This window comes from Rhinopithecus roxellana, chromosome 18 (assembly GCF_007565055.1).
Source record: "Rhinopithecus roxellana isolate Shanxi Qingling chromosome 18, ASM756505v1, whole genome shotgun sequence".
In the NCBI taxonomy this organism is placed as follows: domain Eukaryota; kingdom Metazoa; phylum Chordata; class Mammalia; order Primates; family Cercopithecidae; genus Rhinopithecus; species Rhinopithecus roxellana.
The window spans coordinates 51640264-51653666 of record NC_044566.1 but is presented as its reverse complement, the minus strand read 5'-3'; the positions used below and the strand labels follow the sequence as shown (position 1 = coordinate 51653666).

Here is a 13403-nt window from a genome sequence, read left to right as displayed (position 1 = left end):
TTTTTGTTTTTTGGAAAACCGATTTTAATATACAACAGAGTAGAGGGAAAAACAAAAGCATCCACATGCCCACAACCAGATTTAATAAATGTGAACAACTGTCATTTAACGCATTTTATTTATTTACAATTTCAATGACAATCTTTAAAAGTTACTTGAAGTGTTTTTCACTAAATGTACAACAGAACAGTTCCAAATACTTTAGAAAAAAGATTCCATGAACATCTGTTTCTGGTCTTAGAACTGTGGTGACACAGCTACATTATCCCTGCACCAAATGAGAATGTGGACAATAGGTCCCGGGAAAACGTATTCTGCAGTCAAGAGAGCTGTGGGCAAAGCATCACCCTCTCAACATTCAGAGATCTTCTGATATGATCAGGACCATAACCATAACTGAATACATATACATCCCAGATCATCTAGCAACAGTTAAGTTTTATCTATTTTACAGAAGAGATCACTTATTCAACAGATTTTTTTTCTGAGACGGAGTCTCACTCTGTCGCCCAGGCTGGAGTACAGTGGCCGGATCTCAGCTCACTGCAAGCTCCGCCTCCCGGGTTTACGCCATTCTCCTGCCTCAGCCTCCCGAGTAGCTGGGACTACAGGCGCCTGCCACTTCGCCCGGCTAGTTTTTTTGTATTTTTAGTAGAGACGGGGTTTCACCGTGTTAGCCAGGATGGTCTCGATCTCCTGACCTCGTGATCCGCCCGTCTCGGCCTCCCAAAGTGCTGGGATTACAGGCTTGAGCCACCGCGCCCGGCCGCCCGGCTAATTTTTTGTATTTTTTAGTAGAGACGGGGTTTCACCGTGTTAGCCAGGATGGTCTCAATCTCCTTACCTCGTGATCCGCCCACCTCGGCCTCCCAAAGTGCTGGGATTATAGGCGTGAGCCACGGCGCCCGACTATTCAACAGATTTTAAAAATGAAAAAAAAAAAAAAAAACTTTAAGAGGACTCAATGATATTAAAGGCTTTGGTAATATTAAGGGGAAAAAAGACAATCTCTTACTTCAAATAATTTAGCACTTATTTGAAAAATTAGTAAAGTGTATATGAAAATTTAACATGGCAAATGTGAGACTGATAATAAGCAACACAGAAATAACAGGATAAAGTTGTTAATTCTTTTTTTTTTTTTTTTTTTTTTTTTTTGAGGTGGAGTCTCGCTGTGTCGCCCAGGCTGGAGTGCTGTGGCCAGATCTCAGCTCACTGCAAGCTCCGCCTCCCGGGTTCACGCCATTCTCCCGCCTCAGCCTCCCGAGTAGCTGGGACTACAGGCGCCCGCCACCATACCGGGCTAATTTTTTGTATTTTTAGTAGAGATGGGGTTTCACCGTGTTAGCCAGGATGGTCTCGATCTCCTGCCTCGTGATCCGCCTGCCTCTGCCTCCCAAAGTGCTGGGATTACAAGCGTGAGCCACCGCGCCCGGCCAAGTTGTTAATTCTTGAAGGAATTATTTTAGGATGAGTTCCTGGAAAAAGTATGTTTTGTTCTAAAATCTTTAAAGATTATTAGACTTCAATATGCAACAGGTATGAATGTGGGAGATCATTTCTGAGCCAACAGTGGGGAAGCAGGAAAGCACTCTGGAAAATTACATAGTGTGAAACAGGCACACTGTGAAAAGCTTCTGTAGGTTAAGGTGTTTGGACTGATAATGAAGTCAAGATAATCTGTTAAAAGTTTTGGTACACTCTGCTGCTCTAGAACACCTCCTCTTATTCATCTGTCAGATAAACTAGATCCTCCTTTGAGATCCAGTTCAACTTTCATGGTGAAGCATTCCCAAAGTTGCAGTGCAGTCAATGATCCATTCTCAGTATCCAGAGCACTTTGCATTTACCTCTGTTACACTGAATGGTGCTTCCCAAACACTGTATGAAAAAAAAATCACTGGGCAGCTTATATAAAAGACAGCAAGGAAGTGTTATTCTTTTTTTTTTTTTTTTTTTTTTTTTTGAGATGGAGTTTCACTCTTGTTGCCCAGGCTGGAGTGCAATGGCGCGACCTCAGCTCATCTTCCGAGTTCAAGCAATTCTCCTGCCTCAGCCTTCCGAGTAGCTGGGATTACAGGCATGCGCCACCACACCCGGCTAACTTTGTATTTTTAGTAGAAATGGGGCTTCTCCATGTTGGTCAGGCTGGTCTCAAAACTCCCGCCCTCATGTGATCCACCCACCTTGGCCTCCCAAAATGCTGGGATTACAGGCCTGAGCCACCACGCCGGCCCGGCACTGTTACTCTTTAACCTCCAGGAATTAGCAGTCAGAGGAAGCCAATTTACACCCTAGAGAGGAAAGTGCTGAGACTACCTTCTTATATTGTGATGAGAGTCTAGAAAAATTTGTTGCTCCACATGTTCACTTCTTCCATGTCACCAAACTTCTCTCTAGTGACTTAAGTCTATTAAACATAAATATGATTTGCCAGAAATTCTACTTTTAAAACCAACAACTGAAAAAAAATACAGTTTTTTTTTTCATATAATACATCAAAATTATAAAAAGCATTGAACTACCAGCTGTTCTTCATTAAATTGACTCCTGGAACATTTAAGTAAATAGTTCTCCTTCTCTTTAGAAACTTGTATCCACAGACTTCTGCTTGCTTTTTATTCTCATACATTCACCATGCTAACACACTTGTTAAGATCAAACCAAAGCACCACTGCATAAAAGGATATTGCACTCAATACTGATGGGGTTGCTCTCCCACAGAAGTGCCTCATTCTCAGCTACAAATATTCCCAGTTTAGAACAGACAGCAAGAACAGTTTTAAACTGTCAGCATCAACAGCATTGACACTTCCTTTCCAACACCCCCACCATGACCCCTGCCATCTCCACTCAAGAGTGCCAAGCAATTCTGAAAAATAGGAACTGAATAAGCGAAGATGATCAAAATGCTGGCAACCATATTAATAGTATCAGTTTCTTTAGACTAATATATTTATAACCTAGACCATAACTGAAAATGAAAAATATATTCTAATCTGATGCCTTCAGTGATTTTATAAACAGTCAAAACTTTGGAATACATTCTTTTAAAAGTCATAAATACTTTTTAACTTTACAAAGTTAAAATCCCAACAGGGTTTTGATGTACTTTACAAGCTAACTGAAAAATTCATTCAAAATCCTATTCTAATTTCGGGGAAGGAGGATATCCTATCGGATATCAAATCTATAAAATGATTCTAATGAAAACAATGTGATACTGGCACAATACAAAAACAGTTCAATGAAGGAGAATACACTAGGAAGTTCAAAACTGAAGCCTGTACATATGGTAATTTAGTATTAACAAAGGTGGCAGTTTAAGTGTGAAAAACATAAAACATTCAATAAATGGCAAAGGGCTAACACCACCATTTGTGGGAACGGGGGGGAATCTTCAAATCATGAATACCTCACATCATACAAAAATAAACTGCAGAGGGACTGAGGAGCTAAGCATTTGAAAGATACTAGAAGAAAATGTAGGCCGGGCGCAGTGGCTCACGCTTGAAATCCCAGCACTTTGGAGGCCGAGGCAGGCAGATCCCGAGGTCAAGAGATGGAGACCATCCTGGCCAACATGGTGAAAGCCCGTCTTTACTAAAAATACAGAAATTAGCTGGGTGTGGTGGTACATGCCTGCAGTCCCAGCCACTTGGGAGGCTGAGGCAGAAGAATCGCTTGAACCTGGGAGGCGGAGGTTGCAGTGAGTGGAGATCATGCCATGGCACTCCAGCCTGGGTGACAAGGTGAGATTCCATCTCAAAAAAAAAAGAAAAAAGAAGATGTAAAGAGAGTATATACTAATTTTAGGAGTGATAGGAGTGAAGAAAACTTTCCTAAGCAGAAGGCAAGAAAAGCCCCCAAAACTAATATTATTAGTTTGTAATACTGATATGTTTTGTTAAAAATATTTAAAATTTCTATAGAGCACAAGGTATCACATTGTTAAAAGACAATACTAGACTGGGAGAAAATATCAATGATTCTAATGTAATAACCATAATATTTAAAGGATTTCCACTGGGCAAAAGGATATATTAATAAGTAAATCAAAGAAAACTCTAGTTGACAATAAATAAAATTTACAAATAATAAACCACCTCACCACTAGTAGTCAAGAAAATGCAAATTAAAATAGTCAAATGTCATTTTCACCCTAAAGACTGGGCAAAAAAAAAAAAAAAAAAAAGGACTTCTGTTGATAATGGTTTGGGAAATACCCTATTAGTAGCAGTAGAAACTAACACAGCCCCTCTTCCCTCCCTCGCCCAACTTTTATTCTAGATTCAGGGGGTATATGTGCAGTTTGTTACACAGGTATATTGCTTGTTGCATGGGTGAGGTTGAGATTTGAGGTATGATTGATCCCATCACCCAGGCAGTGAGCATGCACCCAACAGTTAGCTTTTCAACCCTTGCCCGATTCCCTCCTTCCCCCATCTAGTAGTCCCCAGTGTCTACTGTTTCCATCTTTATGTCCATGTTACACAGCCTTTTAAAAGAATTATTTGTATTTATGTTTTTAGTAAGCTGAGTAATTGTTTTTAATAACCCTACAGATATAATCACGTAAGTGTACAAAGATAGACGACACACACACACATAATGACAAAATTATAGTGCTCAGTAAATATGAGCTATGAGCCAGACATAGTTCTAAGAGCTTTAGAAACATCAACTCATTTAATTCTCACAGCAATCCTATAATTTAGGTTCTATTATTTTCATCCCCATTTTGCAGATGAGGAAACCAAGGCACAGAAAGGTTAAGTAACTTGCCCAAAGTCACAGACATAGTAACCAGCAGAGCCAGGGTTCAACCCAGGCATTTCAACTTCAGTACCTGAGCTCTTAACTACCGCTACTACTAGGTAGATCTACTGCCTTCCAAACAAGGATGTTCATTGCAATATTGTACATCATAGCAAAATACTGGTAGCAGCCATGATCAGGAACTGTAAAATAAATAATGGGCTGCTCATGATGTAAAATAGTAAATGATGTAGAATCAACATATACACAAATATTTATAATATATTAAGTGAAAACAAATGAGACCCAAAAAAGATTTAGCATAACTTCATTTGTGTCTTAAAAGCAACCTCTGTATGCAGTTTTGTATATATATATGTTCATTTGTTCAGACATTTTTCTAAAAAATTACACACAAAATATTAATACTTAATACTAGTTTCTTCTGGGAAGGAGAACAAAATTAGGAGTAAGGGTGAAGAGAGATTTTTCACTAGTTATTTTATATATCTTTGTATTAGATGACTTATTTTATTAATATAAATGGCACGTTATTACTTTTCTATTAAAAACAAATTAAGCTAATAAGCAAACAGCGAGGTAGAGCCCCAGGTTAGATAAGATGTTAATATCACCAACAGCACTGGATCTACCCTCCTGCAAAGCAGTTAAATTTGCTATGCTGATGGCCACAGACTGAAGACAGCAAAACTCACGAAGAGTTTTAAACATTTTGATGCTGATTATAACACAGTAAGATTGTCACACATTATTGCAAGAATATATAAAATATCATTAGTAAGAATCAAACTGGCTGAGTTCAAATTGCAGCTCTACTACTTACTGGCTGTATGATTCCAGGAAAGTGACTTAACCTCTTGATATCTCAATTTTCTCATTATAAAATGGGGATTCGTATTTACCTTATATGGTTAATACTTATAAAATAATACCTGCACATAGATTCATTTTGTTAAACAAAAATAAATAACTTAAGAAAATACATATATGTACATGCTGATGTTAACCTAACAGTACCATCTCCCTTTCCAAAAACATAAATAACCTCTGCAAAACAAACTAAGTGCATCATACACAGTAAGTGTATAAGTGTTGTTTTGCAAAACATTATTTTAGGCTATGCAGACACATATATGAATATGGTACCATAATGTAAAATTCACTTCTCATGTTCCAAAGAGTATCAAATCCACTATAACTAGAGCATATTAGTGAGTGGCTTAGGGCTTTGTCCTCTGTTGCTACATCCCAAGATCAAACCTCACCACATCAAGCCTGGCATCTATCACAGCATCTTTCATTTAAGAGGGCTGCAGAGTAAACACAGAGTTTCAAACCTTAATATGTGCACAAACATCCTGTCTTAAACCAAATTCAAAATACCTTTCTTCCTAAAATATCTTTTCTGTTGTCTCTAGATTAAATCCATATCACCATTAATATATTTTTAGTCAAGACCAAGCAATCCTCTCCCCGAACCTTTTTTCCTCTCTAGCCAAACTCACCCTGATGTTAAGGCAACTTAATCCAAATCCTCACCTTTTGTAGGTTTATTTATAAACTTTTTGTTCTGTCACTCCAATGGACAACACAGCTAAAAAAAATTTTAATTTTATAAAAATCATTAAATTCACTCTGCCAAAAGTAAGAATTTTATTATTTGCAGTAACTATGTTTCCAGAATAAAGGCATTATATATTATAATCGGCCTATTAAAATTAGGTGTTTAGTATTAGGCTTATTTCAGTAATAAATCAACTTGAGGCTGGTTCTCAAAATATTTTTCCTAGTACCCTGCCTGAATCTCTCCAACATATACACTAATTCTCCCATATCATATCTTACATTCCCTATATAACTTGTTTAAAATGAAGTTACCTGTAAAGTCCCAAGAAACTTTAGCCTCGTTGCAGTTCTTTTGTGTGTGTGTGTGTGTTGTGGGGAGAGGGGAAGGAGACTCAAATTAATCTTAGATCCTTTACTCAGTACCTCCTAGATCTTTTTTATATACTGAAAACAGTAATTTGCACATCTTATAGAAATTCACTGAAAGATGATTTAGAAATTCTTCAGTTCAATTCCCTCATTCTGCAGATGATGAAATCTAGATCTAGAGAAGTTAAGTAACTTCCTCAGAGTCACATGCTTTGGACTGAAATGATGTATGATTATGGACCGCTAACACAATTGTCTCATCTACTCGAAGAAGTAGCCCACAATTACAAACATTAATTAACCACATGCATTAAAAGGTAGTATATTCTCTGGAACTTTTCAAAGTACTTAAAAATAATTACTTAAGGCATTTAGTGTTAAGTAATTTTACACTAAATTTTACATTTTATAGAAAAACAAGCTAAACCCAAAGTTTTACTTCCTTGTTACCATACCAAAGCTAAGGATAAGATTTATTCTTAATGAATTAACTGGTGCTTAAAACACAGTATCGTATTTCCTCCAAATATTTCATTTATAAATTTTCACTTTTAATAGTTTCTCATTGTCTTTTAAAGGAAATAATTTTCCGGTATGAATAGAAAAATCATGATAAAATCATTAAAATGAAATTTTCTCTGGATCTCATACCTGTCGTTCATCCTCCATGACGTTACTAGCAAATTCAAATACTAGGTCGTTCTGTTGGACAACAGCGGCCATAATAAAGCATTCCCCTTAGATCCACATGAGAAAAATTCCAAACAGATTCACGTATCAGGCGGCAAAATCCAGTGACTGATTTGGGTAAAAAACCCTCAGCTCTGTCTGTGGAGTTACTGTACACCCAAGTTTTCTTCAGGGAAGGTGCTTCAATTTTCCTGGTTCATTGATACTCTAGTCAAATTGAGACAATTTTCCTGAAATTTTTCTCTCAAGCTTCTTGGCCTGAAAAACAAAAACGTAGATTAGTTATGAAAAAGCAATCAGCCACTCAGGATATAATAACTGATAGAGAGGGCGGTATCGCCAAAGCATTTTTTTCTTTATTAACGTTTTTAAATAAAATTGACATGACTAATGAACATACGCTCTTTTTAAAAAGTTACATATTTTCTTTGAAGAGTTTGCTCCTGCTAAGATCATCTCTCACTACTGAAAATTATGCCTCTCTCCCCCACTCTACAGTTAAACTACTGTTAAAGTACTCAATATTAAAAAAAAACAAAAGGTCAAAAACCCCAGCAATAATGAAGGTTGTAATCGCAATAAAGGATATATAAACAATTTCCTTCTTTTCACCAACTCAGCAAAGCACACACACAGAAACTGCTACCCCATGAGTAATTTCATAACATATATATTTTCACCTTTAATAGAGGATTTATATAAGGATTTAAAATCGAATACATTTAAAGTTTAGTAAGAACTATTTTTAAATCTGTTAAAAATAAGCAGAAATTAAAGCCCACTCTTTCTGTGCTTTAAAAAGGCTTCTGATAAGTAAAATGTTTTAAAAATTACCATGCTTAAGCCTGTCTTCAGTGGCTTCTTTTTTAATGCACTGAAATGTGTCCTTATCTCTAGCATAGGCTTGCAAGCAACAGGAAGGAAACAGCACTTGACCACGTCATGGCAAATTAGAACATGCAAAGAGCTGCACTTTACAATAGTAGAAAAACAGAAACGCAACTTAGCAGTGAAAACAATTTCACAGCGAAGGGAGAAAGGCTTTTAAAATGTCTGCCAAAGATGTTTGCCTATTTAAAAAAAAAAAAAAAGTTATCAATACTAACAAAAGGAAAAAATTCTTCAGGTGTTTATCACAATCATTACATTTTCATCAAACGATTATGGCCATAAATGTGGCATAAAAAGAAAGATATAAAAATAATCACATTAAATAACATCTAGTTCTTTGAATTAGCATTTACAGTTTTAATACAAACACTTTAAAAAAGAAGTTGACTCCAAGGAAAGGATGGCCAGTAATTTCCTAATAATTTTAAAGAGACAAGTCTGGGGATGAAGCTGACCTGGTGAATCAGTTTCCCTGAAAACGTAAATCCAGCTAGTACATGCCAGCCAAATCCCTTAATCGACTTCCTAATTTCTGTAAAGCCAAGTCCCTGTGTGTTCTGGGCTTTTTTTTTTTTTTTTTTTTTTTTTTTGAGACGGAGTCTGGCTCTGCCGCCCAGGCTGGAGTGCAGTAGCCGGATCTCAGCTCACTGCAAGCTCCGCCTTCCGGGTTTACGCCATTCTCCTGCCTCAGCCTCCCGAGTAGCTGGGACTACAGGCGCCCGCCTCGTCGCCTGGCTAGTTTTTTTTTGGTATTTTTTAGTAGAGACGGGGTTTCACTGTATTAGCCAGGATGGTCTCGATCTCCTGACCTCGTGATCCACCCGTCTCGGCCTCCCAAAGTGCTGGGATTACAGGCTTGCGCCACCGCGCCCGGCCATGTTCTGGGCTTTAAGGGCCATCATGGATGACTGTGATTTTCCTAGCAGGAACTCAAAATAAAGTAAGAATTAAGAATTCAATTCAAGAGACATTTCTACTCACTACACTAAATTCCAAACCAGCAAATTTCCCACTCTCATCCACTCCCTTTTAACAGGAAGTTTAACTCCAACACTGGGAAAGTATTTTTAGCACATTCAGGTGGTTTTTAAGCAATGTGCCATATCTAGAAGAGGAAAAAAAAAGTGTTTTGATCTAAATTGATCACAGAGATAAATTTGGTCTTGTACTTATTATTATTTATAATACCTTTTTCCTTAATTATCCAACCAAATTCCCTATAGCAGACCTGCCTTATGTTCCCCCACACAAACTATTCAATCTTGCCTCTTTTCTCAACTTCTGTTATTTCCCATGCTTGCAACACACCCCCCTTCAACTTGCCAGCATTCAATCCCATCTTTTCCATTCAGTGCTCAAGCCCCATTTATTTCACAAAGCCTCCCAACATCTATGCCTCAAACTGTAAGGACTGCTCCCTTCAAAAACACAGCAATTACTGTCTGTAGAACCAATTTAGCATTAATTGTAGTACATTGTCTCACATTTGAAAACTGTGTTCCCTTAATTCAACTGAATACATGTTTGAGTGCCAATTATTTGCACGGCAATGTGTCAGTCACCAAGACAATTGAAGCAAAACCTCTTCTGAGGAAATAACCATTGTCTAAAATTTCTTCTGTACCTCCCAAACCTGTGTGCCCACAGTGATGACAAAAAGGATTATATTGATGACAAATACTGTTTTAAATATCTTATCAGGCCAGGCATGGTGGCTTACACCTGTAACACCAGAATTTGGGGAGGCTGGTGGGGAAGGAGTCACTTGAGACTAAGAGTTCGAGACCAGCCGGGGCAACATAGCAAGACCTCGTCTTTACAAAAATTAAAAAATTAGCTGGCTGTGTTGGTGTGTGTGCATTTGTGATCCTAGCTACTCAGGAGGGTGAGGCAGGAGGATTGCTTGAGCCCAGGAGTTCAAGGCTGTAGTGAGCCATGATTGCCACTGCACTCCAGCTTGCATTACAGAATAAGACTCTGTGTTCAATAAATAAATATTATTAGATATTTAAGCTATTTCTACAAATATCCTTTATTTAAAAAAGAATAACTGACGTACTCCTGATAAAGAGGAAACTATTATCATAAGTTTGAAAAACCAGAGTAAGAAAATATAATCAGAATCAAGGGATGTTTGCTGATATAGAAGTTTCTCTGTAAAAGATTAGGTTCCAGAAGGCTATTTCAAAATCCATTTGCTCATAAATGCAAAATGACATTGTGCCAATGGTCAGTGTGAATACATCTAGGTAAATTTAAGTTTCACTTTCTTTTCCACTGCTATCGTGTACCTTTCCGTATCAGCACTTCCACACTGCTACTGTGCTTTAATAGTTGTCTTTCAGAAATCTAAAAAATCAGGATAAGTAATCAACATACCCACACCTTATAGTACACACTAACAACCAACAGTAATATATCAAAACTGAAATGGCTTCCCACAATCACCAAGCCACTTATTGCGGCAGAAAAAGACACCTTTGCTCAGGCATGTCGTTTTTGCTTATTTCTATAGAGAAGTCCATAAACTGAAAATGTGTAAGTAAAGAAAAGCATTTTACTGGCTTAATCATGTCTTTGATGCTCTGTCATCTTTCCTGCTCCTCTTCCTCTCCCCTGTGTACTTACATACCCTACGGTATCAACGTGATTCTTGAGAATACATTTTCTGATACCTGATCCAGAGGGAGCACCTAGAGATATTAAAGATTCTTACAATCTTTGATAACAAAGCCCAGGTATCTTACATTTCTTTCAGTAATAGACAAGATGGAAGATCTAAATCAGTGATTCCATTTTTGATTAGTAAATTGGGGTGGTCAAGTTCTCACAGTCTACAAGCAAAACAGAACTAAAACTAGAATTTTTGTTTCCTAAACCAGGACTTAAGCTATAACATACAGCCAGGCCTCTAAAATCCACCAAAGTCCTTTCTGCTATAACAGTTTATAACACAGATTAAGTAAATGCATATATCAAAAAATTTTTGAATTTCCATCTCTAGGTTCAGCTTTTGAGCTCCAAATCCAGTCACTAAACTATCAGACAAATATACATCAGTGCCCCTTGAAGTCAGTATGTAAAAAACATGTCTAAAACTAAATGCATCATCTAATTCCTCAAATATGCTCTTAGATGGAAAAAAAATATGGCCACTCAGAAAAAAGGTTTCTGTTCTAACCCAACAAATTGAAAGGTCCTCAGGTTAATTTAAACAAGTTTTACATTTACCCATCCTTAATTATCTGTTATACCAGGAAGGACTTTGCTGTATTAATAGTTCTCAAACATGCTTTTTCAAAGTGTCAGTCTTTATAAAGTAACAAGAAAAAATGTAAGTGAAACTACTTCTTCATCACACAGACATAAGCAGTCAACTTATTTGCATAGTTTTCAGAGGGCATCCAGGCAGACATCTACCAGATAATAAAAAAATCTCAGGCTGGCTCAGATGTCTCCTAATTGGGGCAAGACCATATTCTTATTCTCCAAAGAGACATGCTACAGGAATACTTAGCAACAAGGTTCCTAACCTCTCATCCCTAAAATAAGCTTTGGAGTTAAGGTAAAATGGTAACACAAAGCAGTTCAGAGAACAGGCTCTGGAGTCAGACTGCTTGGGTGGCAATCTTCTGCAGTGTGACCTTGGATCAGTTACTTGCTTGGTGTCTCAGTCTCCTCTTTCCGTAAAATAGGTATCAGTCTCAAGTTTCCTCCTTCTGTAAAATGGGTAAAGTAAGTAATACTAACACCTAGAGCTGTTGTGTAGATGCAAAAATGCATGTGCAGAATACCCGGCACATAACATGCACTGAGTTAACATTAGCTTCTTTAGCACTGTAAGTATTAGCAAGAGATGTGTGACAGGTGCATGCTAGGTAGCTAATAATTCCTTAAGTCTCATTTCTGTCCTCCCTGGAAGTCTCCATTACCACAGCTATTCACCAGACTCCAAAAAAAGAACATTATAGCCCATTATCAACAAAAGTATAATTCTATTCCAGTGCTTAAAAGTTTGGCGTTTTTTTAACAAATCCTGTTGCTTCAAGGCTAGGACTTCACTCTGTCTGGCAAGCCTCCCTAACACAGAGTCCCATTATGCCTCATTCCAAACAAAATGACTTCACTGATGGTGAACACAATACCCTCAGCCACACTACTAGCTACTATAACCAATTCAAATGGTTACTTGTTTAATTTATTATAGAAGATTTTAGGTACTAAAAAGACATGATAGTCAAAATTGATCACTAATTGAATGTAAATTTAAGATTCCTTCAGAAAGGTCTTTAGACACAAGGATATTAAACCCATGAATTCATAAATATATTTTTAGAAAATCATTGCTCTCCTTTTAAGGTACTATGGTACCAAATGCTTACGGTGAAGATTAATAACTAGTCGGGTGCCATGGTTCATGCCTGTATCCCAGCACTTTGGGAGGCTGAGGCGGGTAAATTACCTGAGGTCAGGAGTTTGAGACCAGCCTGACCACATGGCGAAACCCCATCCCTACCAAAAATACAAGAAAACTAGCCGGGCATGGTGGTGAGCACCTGTAATCCCAGCTACTTGGGAGGCTAACGCAGGAGAATTGCTTGAACCCGGGAGGAGGAAGTTGTGGTGAGTCAAGGCGCACCACTGTACTCTACCCTGGGCAACAGAGCAAGACTCTATCTCAAAAAAAAAAAAAAAAAAGAAAACTAATATATAAAGAGAATCAATCAAACAAGCAAAAAGGTTTTAGATTGGACAATTCTGGGATAAAGAAGGTGAAATATTCCAGCTTAAAGCAATGAGGTGGTTGAATAACTTCTCCAATAAAGCATGTAATTCAGACTGTGTGTCTGTTTATATACATACGCTATGTTTGTAGGTTGGCAGTATCTAAAAAACTGGAAAGCTACAGTAACTCTAGATACCAAGTAACTGAACAGAAAGAACTTTCACAAGATGTGGTAACCTAACGAAGGGCTCTTTTCAACATATACAAATAGCCATGATAAGAAATGCAGTATTTGGAAAGACCATTAGAAAAAATATAACAGAAATGAAAGAAAACAGAGTAAGAAAGTGAGAGAAGAGAAGTTATACAAAGTAGAAATGAG

General features: G+C 37.5%; 1 protein-coding gene across 4 annotated transcripts in view; it reads right to left on the bottom strand.

Annotated features, from left to right (window-relative positions):
* ELF1 (E74 like ETS transcription factor 1) overlaps positions 1-13403 on the bottom strand; it is a 114813-nt gene that overhangs the window by 41039 nt on the left and 60371 nt on the right. For 2 of the 4 annotated variants that reach the window (XM_030921909.1, XM_010374515.2), the window contains exon 2: positions 7366-7662. In XM_030921909.1, coding sequence (XP_030777769.1) covers positions 7366-7437 — 72 coding nt within the window. In that variant the 5' untranslated portion in view covers positions 7438-7662. Of the gene's footprint in view, positions 1-6318; positions 6344-7365; positions 7663-8238; positions 8349-13403 lie in introns of those variants that run through there. The other 2 variants (XM_030921908.1, XM_030921911.1) reach the window with 2 other exon arrangements.